Source organism: Eumetopias jubatus, unplaced genomic scaffold, assembly GCF_037043125.1.
Source record: "Eumetopias jubatus isolate StellerSeaLion01/CBP00866 unplaced genomic scaffold, mEumJub1_p1.0 scaffold_5, whole genome shotgun sequence".
Lineage (NCBI taxonomy): Eukaryota > Metazoa > Chordata > Mammalia > Carnivora > Otariidae > Eumetopias > Eumetopias jubatus.
This window is the reverse complement of record NW_028274811.1, coordinates 22,621,076-22,635,589: the sequence shown is the minus strand read 5'-3', so window position 1 is coordinate 22,635,589 and position 14,514 is coordinate 22,621,076. Positions and strand designations below refer to the sequence as shown.

Below are 14,514 nucleotides of genomic sequence, written 5' to 3'. Positions count from 1 at the left end.
CTTAGATAATCTGTAACCCAGATTATCGACTTTTTATCTTTTTATCTTTTTATCTTGTTATCGACTTGCTTCTAAAAATTGTGCAAGGATTATCTTCTCAACATGTACACAGAAATAAATTTGACCATTCTGTGATGCCTTCTGAGATAATAGATGTTATCCTAAGAACTAACAAAAATCATATTGTAAATCAAACTATGTTCTATTTGTGCATATTTGTCTTTGAGTCAAGTCCTACTCTTATATGTAACCCAGAGCTGACTTTGCTAAACTCCGTCTCCGCAGAAGCAGAAGGGGACAACATGTCCTCGGTAGGGTTGTTGTGGTAAATCTCATGTCCGCTTCCGTGTGAGCATTCACACATCTCATTGTCTAGTGCAGCTATAAACCTCATTGTTTTAATGACAAACATCACCAGATCATAAGAAAGCAGTAGGTGACTCAGTGGGTTACTCTGTGTTAATAAATAGATAAAATTATTTCCATCAAGTTGTGAATAACTATGTCAGTGTAGTGTTTAAAAGCTATGCTGCTTCTCTGGCCTCTTTGGTGATCTGCATTTTTTATTGTTCACCATTTAACTGTCTCATAAAGTTGTAGCATATTTTATGAGAATTCAGAGCGAGAGCCTAAGCAGGATATGCTTCTTTGGGACATAGCGTGACATAGCGATAAGAAGAGCTTTGGAAGTCACACAGCCTGAGTATGAACTCCAGCTTGGGCAGTGCATAGTCTAGGACTTGGAGCTCCTTAAGGAATACCTCTGAACCTTGCCTTCCTCATCTATGAAATGAGGATAATGATCGCTGTCCTGTGGAGTTGTTGATCAGAACGCCTGGGTGGCTCAGTTGGTTAAGCGACTGCCTTCATCTCAGGTCACGATCCTAGAGTCCCAGGATCTACCTGCATCGGGCTCCCTGCTCAGCGGGGAGTCTGCTTCTCCCTCTGACCCTCCCCCCTCTCATGCTCTCTGTCTCTCAAATAAATAAATAAAATCTTTAAAAAAAAAAGATGATGTCTGTAAAACAGCTAATACAATGCTGAAGACACATAGCAGTGGCTATTATTTTTATGACTGGGTTTTTTGAGAGTCTGAGATTAAAACATAGTTCACGGCAGTCAGCTGGGGGTTGACAAGAAAGGCCTTCTAACTCAGAAAGATGAAGTAAGAAATTTCACAACCACGCAGCGTCCTCTCAAGGTTATTTCCCTGCACTTCATTGTTCCTGAGAACTTCCAAAATAGAAATAACATGTGTCATTTTGAGTATAGGCTAGCCAGTGATTAGAGCTCAAAGTGATATTTATAACGGTGGTGTTATACCTGCTTCTGTAAAAGGCCTGGGGGTTAAGTGTGATACTGAATGCTTGTGTAGTGCATAAAACTTTGTGGAGAAAAAGAATTGTCTACAATACACATTTGTTGATTTCTGAGCACTGTTAGATGCTAAAGATGAAAAGTGGCAGAAGCCCTCCAGAAACTTCCCATCTATTAGCCACTTAGGTTAAAAGAAGCCCTCAGTTTTGAAATCTCTTTATCTGTATCTGTATCTCAAATCATTGTTGTTCTACCTCCTTTTAGATACTCACATGCGCAGTACGTGCTACGGTGGGATCAAGAAGGGAGTGTGCGTTCGTCCTTTCCCTGGCGCGGTGACCAAGTCCGAATGCTGCTGTGCCAATCCAGACTACGGTTTTGGGGAGCCCTGCCAGCCCTGCCCCGCTAAAAATTCAGGTAGTCCCATTTGCCAGTTTCACATCTGGTCAAGAACCTGGAAAGGTAACATTAGATATTTGGCCAAGGAGTGCATCGGCTCTGTTTTCGGTTGAAGAATTCCACATCTGTGTTGGTATTTGAGGCATATAATGAAATCTGGCCTGTATTTACCTATGATCTCTGGGCAGAGTACACACAGGGAACAGAAGAATGTATTTGCTGACCTAATTAGGATCGTTACAACAGATTGCTTACGTGGATACCTTAGCCTCACTGTTTTCGATCTTTTATATCCTCGTGAAGATGAATAGCATAAAACCCACTTGTTACTTTCAAGGTTATAGTCACAAGAGCCTGATTTTATGTATTTTTCATCTTGCCACAGCATGGTCTTAGGCTGCAGTCTTTCAGTAGTTCCAGCAAGTCATAAACATTTTTACCAGTTTATTCACAAATACAGGCATATTGCATGGTCTAATTCTTTGACTATTCTATGACTCTTAGTTATTCATATTTTTACAAAATCTGTACCAAATTTGTGTAAGTACAGTAGGGATTCAAAAATAAACACAATCTCTTTTTTTCTTTAAATTTGGGAATATTTGAGAGCATAAACAGGCAAACATATAAACTACAGGTTAGTATGCTTAGTGCCTAAAGAGGGACAGAAACAGAGAACTGAAGAACACAGAGGAAGGAGCAGTAAGTGGTCCCGGAAAGTCCTAAGAACTTGTCTTTGAGCCAAGTCCTACTCTTATATGTAACCCAGAGCTGACTTTGCTAAACTCCGTCTCCGCAGAAGCAGAAGGGGACAACATGTCCTCTGTAGGGTTGTTGTGGGAGGGACTTCACAGGGCTGGGGGTGGGGGTGGGCATCTGCTCAGTTTGGTCTTGAAAAAAGGAATAAGAACATTCCAGGTGGAGGGTGGAAGAAATGCACTCTAGCAAAGGGAAATGGCTTGTGATTCTGTTGAAAATCCTAAGTAGATTGTTCAAATCTCAGAGTTCTTCTAGAAGGAACTGAGCATGACATTTTTTATTTTTATTTTTTTTATTATGTTAATCACCATATATTACATCATTAGTTTTTGATGTAGTGTTCCATGATTCATTGTTTGCGTATAACACCCAGTGCTCCATTCAATACGTGCCCTCTTTAATACCCATCACCAGGCTAACCCATCCCCCCACCCCCTCCCCTCTAGAACCCTCAGTTTGTTTCTCAGAGTCCATAGTCTTTCATGGTTTGTCTCCCCCACCGATTTCCCCCCCTTCATTTCTCCCTTCCTACTATTTTTTTTAGAAGAAAGCAGAGTTCATGTAGGGAAATCTTGCCCTAAAAATATTGAAGTCAGTTATGCATATTAAAAAAGAAGTACAAAGACTAGATAAAAAGATGAATGAATTAATAAAACTTGAAATCTAGAAACACGTGATTTTAAATGGGAATGCTGGGTACAATAAAGATGCCGTTTAGGTTGGTGAGGAAAGCCTGAAATAAGTAATGAATATTGTTGATAAATATTGGAAAAAATACGAAGTTAGCTCCCTGCACTAGACTTTAACAAAGTAATCTCTTATAGGTAGAATACATTAACTTGTTGTTATTTTGTAATAATAAAGGACTTTCAGAGCAGAAACCAAACACTAAAATACACATATAAATTGGAAAAATGTGTTCCATAATTTATAAGGAATTTGCATTAATCAGTAAGAAAAGTTGAAATCATCTATAGAAAAAAGTGCAATGTACACAAATAAGATTTCACAAAGCACAAATGCACGTGGTCGAGAACCACAAGAAAGAATGTGCTAAACTTAAAATAAAACATCATTTTTGTTTATTAGATTGGTAAAGTATAGATGATTGCTTTCACCCATATGGGTACTCTCTCATACTGCTGATAGAAGGCTAACCTGACACATGGAAGAAGGGGAAAACTAGCAGAAGCCTTAAAAAGAGGCATAAATTCTGAGCAGTTTTACTTCCAAGAGATTAACCTTGTGATAAAATTGAATTTCATATTATTTATTATAATTGCTAAAAGTTGGACAAACCTGATTTCATCATTAAGAGATTGCTTGAATGAATGTGGTGTACCACATAACTGAGAAAAAACATTAGTCTATATTTAAATGGGATATTAATATGAAATGTATATGACACAGTGCAGAGGATCCAAGCCTGTTTCCCGCTTAAACCTCTATGATCTGAGCAAGTCACTCCCATCTCTGTCCCAATTTTCTCAGGTGTCAGAGACGTGAACTAATGGATCTAGTTTGTGAATATTACTCAGCTATGAAAAAGAATGAGATCTTGCCATTTGCAACAGCTAGGATGGACCTAGAGGGTATGATGCTAAGTGAAATAAGTCAAAGACAATTCCCATATGATTTCACTTACATGTGGAATCTAAAAAACAAAACAAACTATTAAACAGAAGTCAAAGCAGACCCACAAATACAGAGAACAAACTAATGGTTGTGAGGGGTTGAAAGGGTCGGCCAAATGGGTGAGGGAGAGTAGGAGGTACAGGCTTCTAGTTATGGAATCAGTAAGTCCCACAAGGATGAAGGTACAGCACTGGGAATACATTCAGTGGTATTGTAACTGTGTTTTGTGGTGAGGAATGGTGGCTACACTTGGGAGCAGGACAGAACATATCACATTGTCCAGTCACAATGTTGTACACCTAAAACTAATGTAACATTGTGTGTCACCTACACTTCAACAAAAAATATGCTGGAGTTTGGGGGGTGGGAGGGATGGGGTGGCTGGGTGATAGACAGTGGGGAGGGTATGTGCTACGGTGAGTGCTGTGAATTGCGCAAGACTGTTGAATCACAGACCTGTACCTCTGAAACAAATAATACATCATATGTTAAAAAAAAAGATATTAGGAAGGGAAAAATGAAGAGGGGGAAATCAGAGGGGGAGACGAACCATGAGAGACTATGGACTCTGAGAAACAAACTGAGGGTTCTAGAGGGGAGGGGGTGGGGGATGGGTTAGCCTGGTGATGGGTATTAAAGAGGGCACGTACTGAATGGAGCACTGGGTTTTATATTGCAAACAATGAATCGTGGAACTAATGATTTAATGTATGGTGGTTAACATAATAAAATAAAATTTAAAAAATATCCAGTTTATAATGTTGAGAGGATTAAATAAATTATTAGATGTAAAATGCTAGGATAACACCAGACACATGGTAAATGCTATTACACGAAGTATTGTCTATTATAATTTTGTTATTGAGACAAAAAAATTAAAAAAACATTCTCTACAATACAGTTTGGATTTTTTTAAAGTTCCCATGCGTAGAAAATATTTTTTAAGTTTTTTTTGCATTTTTTTGATTTTATTATGTTAATCACCATACATTACATCATTAGTTTTTGATGTAGTGTTCCATGATTCATTGTTTGTGTATAACACCCAGTGCTCCATTCAGTACGTGCCCTCTTTAATACCCATCACCGGGCTAACCCATCCCCCCACCCCCCTCCCCTCTAGAACCCTCAGTTTTTTTCCTCAGAGTCCATAGTCTCTCATGGTTCGTCTCCCCCACCGATTTCCCCCCCTTCATTTTTCCCTTCCTGCTATCTTCTTCTTCTTCTTTAACATATAATGTATTATTTTTTTCAGAGGTACAGGTCTGTGATTCAACAGTCTTAAACAATTCACAGTGCTCACCATAGCACATACCCTCCCCAATGTAGAAAATATTTGTAACATTTATCAATATAGTAACTATATTCAGAGTGATAATCACTAGTGTTTTTTTTAATTTTTTTATGCTTATCTGTGATTTTGGAATTGTTACAATAATTATGTGCTGGAAAATAGTAATTATTTTTTCATTTTAAAAATTATTGCCAGTAATTTTTCTTCATGGTACTTTTTGGATTGATGTAAGTAATTCGTGTATGGAGAGGTAGAGTTTGAAATTTTTAATTTATGTGTTTTTTTTTTTTAATCTTCCAGCTGAATTCCATGGTCTTTGTAGTAGTGGAGTAGGGATCACTGTGGATGGAAGAGGTAACTCTATTTAATTCTCACTCTTGCAGTAATTATGTAATTGATAGCTTTATGATTAGAACATGAATATGAATGTATTTAGTATTTTAAAAATATATCAGTGTAAAATAAGATAAATTATCTCTTAGAATAGTGGTTATAAGATAGGTTTATTAAGTGGTATGTAGATGCACATTTTTCATAATGGATAAATATTTATCTGTTAAACATATATTGTTGAAAATGTCCCTAACAAACTACACCCATAATTTTGTGGGTACTGTTGCTTAAGAAGAGACTAAAGTTGGTATTTAGGTTTAGAGAAAATGAGTCATTTTAAAGAAAAATATTAAATAATGGTGCTGACATGATTAAAAAAATCTTTAAGAGATACTTGATATGGATTATGTTTGGGATTTACTACCCTAAAAATAAGTTGTTAAGATTATTTATGCCTAAAAATACTGAGATGCTTCTAAATTTAACTAAGGTAGTGAAATTCATTGACATTTTCCTATTTTAAACTTAGTAATATGATTCACAAAATTCAACTATGAAAGCTTGAATATTAAATAAATATGTGTTTATAACTTTAAAGTTCTTTTACTATATGTAAAAGTTTATAAGTTCTTTTCTATATGTATAGTATATACATATAGTTTCTTTTGTGTTTTTTTTTTAAACTGTAAGTTACTGTTAGTCTTCACTTTACATATATTTTCTTCTCCTTTTGTGGTTGAAAAGATTTTAGACACATTATAGATTAGTCAACGGCAGTATTGCATCTTTGCGATGAACATCAAAAACCAGAATAAATAAACTTTTACAAGGATGTTTCTCCCAAAACTGAAAAAGCCAACATTTCTGGAGTATGTTAAGGTCTCCCAAATTCTAGAACACAACTGTTAGGATTAAAATTTGAGCATAGTGACCAAAATTTGACTTTGTGACTCTTTCTCATCCCCCCTCAATATGGTCTCCCCAACAGAGCTAGCCCCTTGTTGGAACTACTAGATTGCTCATATAAGTGCATCGTTCCTCAAGTCTTACTGCCCATGGCTGACAGAGTAGTCCAGTTCATGGCTTATTGTAAAACATTGTGTTCTCAAGCATCCACATTTGAACTTTCCTCTCCGTTTATTTCAACTTATCAACAATGAGAAACACTTATTAAATATCATATTACTTAGCTGACTGTAAAAAGTGATAATAAAATAGAAATATTCTATGCCTTTGGGGACCATAAAATTATATAGGTCACCCTAGTAAATGTTTGTCTTTTAATTAGATGGTTATAATACCTATCCAGTTAAGTTTTCCTTTGGATTTTGAGCCAACAGCCTATAATTTTCTTTATTAATTTTATCATAAATATGGGCGCATTACATGGGTTAGTCCTTTGAATTTCTGCCAGTTCCCTTCATTTTTCTTTTAACTTACCAAGAATTGTCCTGTATCCCTCAATTTTATTCTCTTACTCCTTATTTTCATTTCCTTTCCCTTTCTGAAAGACATGCAGATTGTGGGTTTGCAGAGTTAAACACTTCATATGTTGAGTGGTCTTTATTAGGCCTACATGTATCAACAAACAATAAAATGTCTGTGAGCATTAAACTTTCAAAATTTAATGCAGATATCAATGAATGTGCTTTGGATCCCGATATATGTGCCAATGGAATTTGTGAAAATTTACGTGGTAGTTACCGTTGTAATTGCAACAGTGGCTATGAACCAGATTCCTCTGGAAGAAACTGTATCGGTAAGTTGCTATATTTATACAAGAGTCTTGTGTATAGTTTAATTTCATGGATTATAAGAGTAATCGAAATACAAATAAGTGACTAAATCTGCAGATCTTAGAGTTTCTCTTGTTTCCTTCTTAGTACCAAGAGATAAAAATATCAGAATCCACCCAATTCTGTTACACATAACAAAATTTTTAGTGGTATAACTTAGTATTTAAATCATTCTTTTCCCAAATGAATGGATGCATACGCAATTATTGGCCTGTTGTATTTCTGCATGTATCTTAATCCTGTAATTATTCACTAAGAAATGGACTTCAGAGTTAATAGGGCAGTATGGATAAATAGTAAGTTAAGAAAATAAAGTATTACAGGTTGAGAAAACTTTGACTTACGAGGAAACAACTATTTGCTACAACTTATCCAAACATGATTACTGAGATTCGTTTTTCTTTTTGTAATTTATAAGAGAATGTTTGTAAAAATTCAAGTACATAGTTCATATATTCAGGAATTTGTGAAGAATTTAGACTTTCTCATAGAGTACTTGAGTCCAATTTATGTTTAATCCATCATATGTAATAAATGTTACATCTGACCATTGATGACTCTTACATCCAAGTCTTGATGGTTATAATTAGAAAGAAATACCTTTTTTCTGAACTTGTGGTACTAGCTTTTATTATTGAATATATTCATATGATCTTTAGTTGAAGACATATATACAGATAGATGTATAAAGCTGTATTAAATGTTACGTACTTATAATAGATTTTGATACTCACAGGGAAAGATTATTGAAATTCATAAAAATATGTAAACCAGTTAGCTTATATTTACCAGAAGCAGAGTTGCTTCCACCATAATTCCCAAGTACAGTTGAGCACACGGGCACCCTACTGAAAACAGGGAGATTCAGTGAGCATTTATACACTGAACACGGTTCGTGGTGCTCCTTCACTTTTTAAAGTAGGTATATGCACAATTTTGATAAGAGTTAAAACTACATTTTAAGATAAAAATGAAGCCAAATTTCAGTTTTAGTTTGCTAGGGTTGCTGTCACAAAGTACCAAAATTTGAGTTGCTTAAAGCAACAGAAATTTCTTGTCTCACAGTTTGGGAAGCCAAAAGTCTAAAATCAAGGTGTCCTGAGGGCTGAGCTCTCTCTGATGGCTCTGGGGGAGGATCCCTCCTTCCCTCTTCCAGCCTGTGGTGTTTGCCTGCAATCCTGATGTTCCTTGGCTTGTAGATGCATCACTTTGGTCACATGACCATCTTTTCCCTCTGTATTTTCACATCATCTTCCTGCTGTGTCTCACATCATTTCCCCTTTTTTATGGACAGCAGTCGTATGGGATTACAGCTTACCCTAATGATTTCATTTTAACTTAATTACTTCTAAAACGTTCCTGTTTCCAAATAATGTCACATTATGACTTCAACATAACTTTTTTTGATGGACACATTTTAACCCATAGCATGGACTAGTGGGTTATTTTCTAGTGGGTAAATAAATAACCCATAGCATGGACTAGTGGGTAAATAACTGCACTTAATGCAACAATCATGGGGAAGTTTATGGTAATGTTTAAAATATAAGGTTAGTTTTTAAAAATTAAGATTCAGCATTGGAGCAAAAACATAACACCCAAAGGGGAAAAAAAATCAGATAAAACACAAAAAATAATATTTATCAGCGCTGATGGAATCATGGCAAATATTTTTCTAATCTCTGTTTTCCAAATTTTCACAACACACATTGTGCATATTGTTTGGTGTAAGGTACAATTGTTATTTGCAAGACTAAAATTTTAAGTTGAAGGAACTATTCTCTCCAAACTGCAGTTTTTATTTCTTTCTGTTATTAACTACATTTGCAAAAATGAGTGTGGATAAGAAGATAAAACTGTGTGAGCTTCTTAAACCTAAGCTGTAGATGATATTTTCTAGGCTGTTCTAGACTGCTAAAGGAATATACAAAATAGATCATTAATTTCCCATTAATAATGAATTGTTCTGAAGTAAAAACATAATGGAAAAAGAGTAGTAAACACCTTTTGTTTAACTGCCATTTAATGTGATTTTATTACAATTTTATTTATTTTTTTAAAGTGTCATTTGATTTTTTTTTTTTTTTAGATTTTATTTATTCATTTGAGACACAGAGAGAGAGAGAGAGCATGAGCAGGGGGAGAGGCAGAAGGAGAGGGAGAAGCAGGCTCCCCTCTGAGCCAGGAAGGAGCCCGATGTGGGGCTCGATCCCAAGACCCTGGGATCATGACCTGAGCCGAAGGCAGACGCTTAACAACTGAGCCACCCAGGCGCTCCTTTTATTACAATTTTAATCAGAAAAAAACTACCAGTATAGGAATGTTCCATATGAGTAAAACCAAATATATTTTGCTTAAGATCAAGGAATGTGCTTTGGGCATAAAAAGACGAAGCGTGGTAGGGGGATGGGTGAGATAGGCAAAGTGGATTAAGAAGTGCCAACTTCCAGTTATAAAATAAATAAGTCATGGGGATGAAAAGTACAGCACAGGGAATACAGGCAATACGGTCACTATTGTAAAACTTTGTATGGCGATGGACAGAGAATTCCTACACTTACCACGGTGAGCATTGCACAATGTATACAAGTATTGAATCACTATGTTGTAGACCTGAGACTCCTATAATATTGTATGTCAACTATACTTGAACTAAAAATATATTAATTTTTTTAAAGGAGAGATGAAATCAAGGAGGGGATAAGGGAAAAAACAAATAAAAATAAAAACTCGTTGGTCACTGGGCTGTTCATTTCACTGTGCATATCTCCTGTGTTCTGATGGTTGCTTTCAGACATTGATGAGTGCTTGGTCAACAGACTGCTCTGTGACAATGGCCTGTGCAGAAACACACCTGGGAGTTACAGCTGCACGTGCCCCCCCGGGTACGTATTCAGGACTGAGACGGAGACGTGTGAAGGTAAGAGCCACCTTCCTTGCCTTAGGTGCGAGTAGTAAGTACCTAGATGGGCGCAGATATTCATCAAGTACATGGATGAAACAAGATAATAGAGTATTGTCTGAATATTTTTTAAATGTAATCATGTCTTTCAGCTCATCTGCCAGTTTTAGAAATAGCATGTACTGGGGCGCCTGGCCAGCTCAATAGGTGGAGCTTGTGTCTCTTGACTCGGGATCATGAGTTTGAGCCCCATGTTGCATGTACAGATTACTGAAATAAACAAACAAACAAATAAAAAATTCTTTTTAAAAAAAGAAAGAAATAGCCTGTACCTAACCCAGTTTACAAATCTATCAGTTTTGTTCCATTCAGATAAAATCTCAACAAACATTTTGAAGTTTGCAGGGGGGGAAAAAGTGAAAAGAGCCAGTGTGTTTTACTTGCTGAAATAAAATATCAGATTTTTGTTTGTTTTCTTTTCCCCTTTTAAAAACTACAGGGACACATTCACACTGGCCTTGGGGAACCTGAATCATAATGGCAAAGTCAGCCCTGAGGCATTTTATTTATGACATGATTGATATACCTCAGAGATTGGCCCAGAAAATATTTGGGGCCTGAGTAAAAATGGCCACCTTACATCAGCTTATAGTCTAAGAAAGTTGTCCTTTCTATTTGATGATTTAAAAGTTTATTGTTTGGGTTTCTAGATCATAAATCACTGTTTAAAAACTTCTTCATTTTCTTCTAACTACATTTCTATACAGGGGATGTTATGTGGGTGACTTACAAGACAAAAGGCCTCATTTCCGCTGAGATACCACGAAACAAGCAGCGCATTCAATTATGTTTTTGTTCCTTGATCAAAGTACTGTGTATTTCAGAATAATTTGTTGTATGACTACTAGTCATTGTTCTTTTTAAGTCTCACTGTGTGGGCCTGTGGAAGTGTCTGATGACATTCTCGAATCCAGAAACTGCTGCCAGTCACTTAAAAAAAAAAAAAAAGATTTCATCCTTAATTATTTTGAACAGACCTTTCCTTATCTGTTAAAGTATTTCTTAGTGACTCTGTAGCCAAGAAAACAGCAATAGTAATATGATGCAAAAAGATGTTAACACTCTCTTTGTCTTAACTGTTTCATTTCAAAGCATTCTTGTGAACAGAGACAAGTTAGGACTTGATCAAGAGGCCAGAACACAGATGACTCAGCTGAAGTCAATGAAATGCAATTACAAAGTGCAATTCTAAGTTTGGATTGAATTGGAGGGGCCATTGAAAAACAGTAATTAGCCTGGAAAAAAGAAAAAAAATAAGAAAAGAGAACCTCAGTATAAAATGCACTTTTTCTAAACTTAGTCCTGGTAACTGTCCTTCTGGAGGAGCTCCTCCCAAGAAGAGTACTCACTTCAATCCTAGTTAAAGTACTTGAAGACTCATCTCCGTAATTGAGCATTTCTTTTCAAAACTTAACAGTTTTGAAGATCTTTCTGTCAGATAGAAAAGCTGTCTTTTCAAAGTAGCTCCGGCTTTGCCAATATACTCACCTAGAATGTTTCCTAAGCACCCATTCCCACCCCCTCTGATACCTGTCATCCTTTAGAATTGCTCTGAGACACATACTTGGTAAAATAAATATTCAGCCATATATCCTCCATACATTTTTCTGGAGGATGGGAGAAGGGATTTCAAGGGTTGTGGTTTTTTTTTTTCTTTATTCCTGACTTTCTGCACTTCCTTCCCACTGCCCTTTATCAGTTTTATCTATTGTGTTTTTGAGGATAAACTTCTGTTAAATATCAAGAAGCACTGAAAGCAGGAGCACCTTAGGACACCTTCTTGGTTTACCTGGGAAGCTGATGAACTCATTTCCCTGTCCACAGTCACAATACTCTTTGGTGCTTTTGTGAGAGAAGCACATGATGGGGAAAACTAAACTGTCTTTGAATCGGTTTGGTCCAAGTTCTGTTTGTATGCTTAATTGTCAGTGATATTTATGGCATATTCCCACCATTTTAACAGGTAAAATGGAGTTGAAGGGTACTAAGAGCCCAAATACCAAAACATAAATCAAAGGCAGGGACTCACCTGCCCATAGGAACAATTGAAGAATAGGAGCGAATGATGTTTATAATAGAATGTTGGATAATTACATACACATGAGGGACATTAATACCAAATCAGGCAACAGAGTTGGTTAGGATGAGTGCCCTTTATTTTTGTCCAGTGGATAATTGTTCCTGATAAAGCTAAGCCTTTTCTTTAATGTGAAATATATATCTGTCATTCCTAAAAAAGAAGTTCATGTTATGTAAATAAAAGAGAAATGACAGAGAACTATTTTGGCTCTGGCCTTATGACATTGGTGGAAATAAAAATGATTTATTGTGAGAAACCTAACCAAATAACTTATTTCTCACTTTCTTCCCACTGCTAAGTCATTTGCATTTTATTAAGTGGTTTAAAAAAAACAACAAAACAAGACTTGAAGGCCACGAATCTCTTTTTCCCTTGGGTCTTCTTATTTCTGCCATTGCATTCACACAGTAAATGTGTCTGCCCGAAGCACTTCTCTTTTTTTCTGTTGTTTCTAAACTAATTTCCAAAGACGAGGCAGGGAATTATTAGCAGATTCACTGGAGACTCTAGCTTTCTCTGTATATATTTACTACAGTCACTAATTTTGCTTGTCATTTATGTTTTCAACAGGCTATTTTAAATATATAATAAATAGCAGTAATAAAGATCCTCTGATGTTTCAGACTGAAGTTACAAAAAATTTATTTTACTTTTTTTTATTTAAGCTCTGTGAGTCTGTGAAAGTTAACATTTTTACAGCAAGCACTGTGGTTTAGATTGTGTTTCCAGTGACATAACTAGTTAAATGTAAACCAGATGTGCTTTGAAGTTTATTTCCAGGAATGTACAGTGAACTGTTTCAATTCCTGGTTCCATGACATTTGTAACATAAAAACATTGTATTTGAAGAAAAATTAAACAGTTGATATTTGTAGCTATCATTGCATGTGTTTATAGTTTTGGAGTTCATAACTGCTTAATTTAGAATAGGAATTTAGAAATATATGATACTGACATTTTGCTCTTTGGAGAGCTTCTTACAAATGAAATTAATAGGTGAGTTATATATAATTTGTCCTCAGATTAGTTATCTCCTCTTTTTTTTTTTTTTTTTTTGGCCATCTGATTCCCTTTTTACATTGTGTTTTTACTAAAAGAATTTCAGTACTCTGGAATAGATGTTTTCTTTCCAAATCCGTGCTGTATTTATAAAACCTGCTCTTGTATTTTTCCTTTAGGAGGATTTCTTGGTACAAAAAACCTGAAGAAAAAAAGATGCATTCACGTTTCCTCAATTTCTGCTTCAAGAATTAAATTAGTACCTGTGTACTACTTTAGTAATTTTGAAGTAGCAAACAAAGTACAAACCTGTTTTCCATATTGATTTTTAAATTTGCATTTCAAGTCCACAGACTTGCAAATCAGTAGTGAGTCCTGCCTTTTCAAGACCAGTTTGGTTTATATTTTACTTGAGATGTTCAGGAGTAAGCATTGCAGCCTTTTAGTTATTTTCGTGTTTTCCTCAATATAGTATTTGATATTTAATTCAAAGAGGTGTTTAGAAAAAAGTGCTGTGGTGAGCACAGAAACCTTGTGTTCAGCAGCAACAAAAAATGTCTTGAGGTATGCTGACCTGTTTCACATAGTTAACCAAGTACAAAGAGAAATCTGTGCATCCCTTCTTTGAATTGAGTGGTTGAATTTATACTGAGAGTCAGTTCTGGATACTGGTTCTATTACGTGGACTGAAGCCTGTATTTATTTTTAATTAACTCCTGTTAAACTAATTCTGTTGGTTTGAGATTTGCTTTAGTTACCGCTTGAGAACATGGGTGTGCTCTGGTTACTTCTGACCCCCAATAGCAATTGTTTAGATTATGTGGTCTAATTTGATTAAGGACTCAAAGCAAATTAATGATAGTAAAGGTCTGTTTTAAGCACTTGAAAGTTTTTTCTCTTTTTCTATTTTACCAAAATCAATTGTGCTTTAACAGACTCT

At 35.7% G+C, this 14,514-nt stretch overlaps 1 protein-coding gene across 1 annotated transcript in view; it reads left to right on the top strand.

Moving 5' to 3' along the window:
- Nucleotides 1-14,514, top strand: part of FBN2 (fibrillin 2) — a 254,470-nt gene that overhangs the window by 153,414 nt on the left and 86,542 nt on the right. The window contains exons 16-19 of the mRNA XM_028103619.2: nt 1,582-1,734; nt 5,705-5,758; nt 7,371-7,496; nt 10,328-10,453. Of these exons, the coding sequence (XP_027959420.1) occupies nt 1,582-1,734; nt 5,705-5,758; nt 7,371-7,496; nt 10,328-10,453 (459 nt within the window). The remainder of the gene's footprint in view (nt 1-1,581; nt 1,735-5,704; nt 5,759-7,370; nt 7,497-10,327; nt 10,454-14,514) is intronic.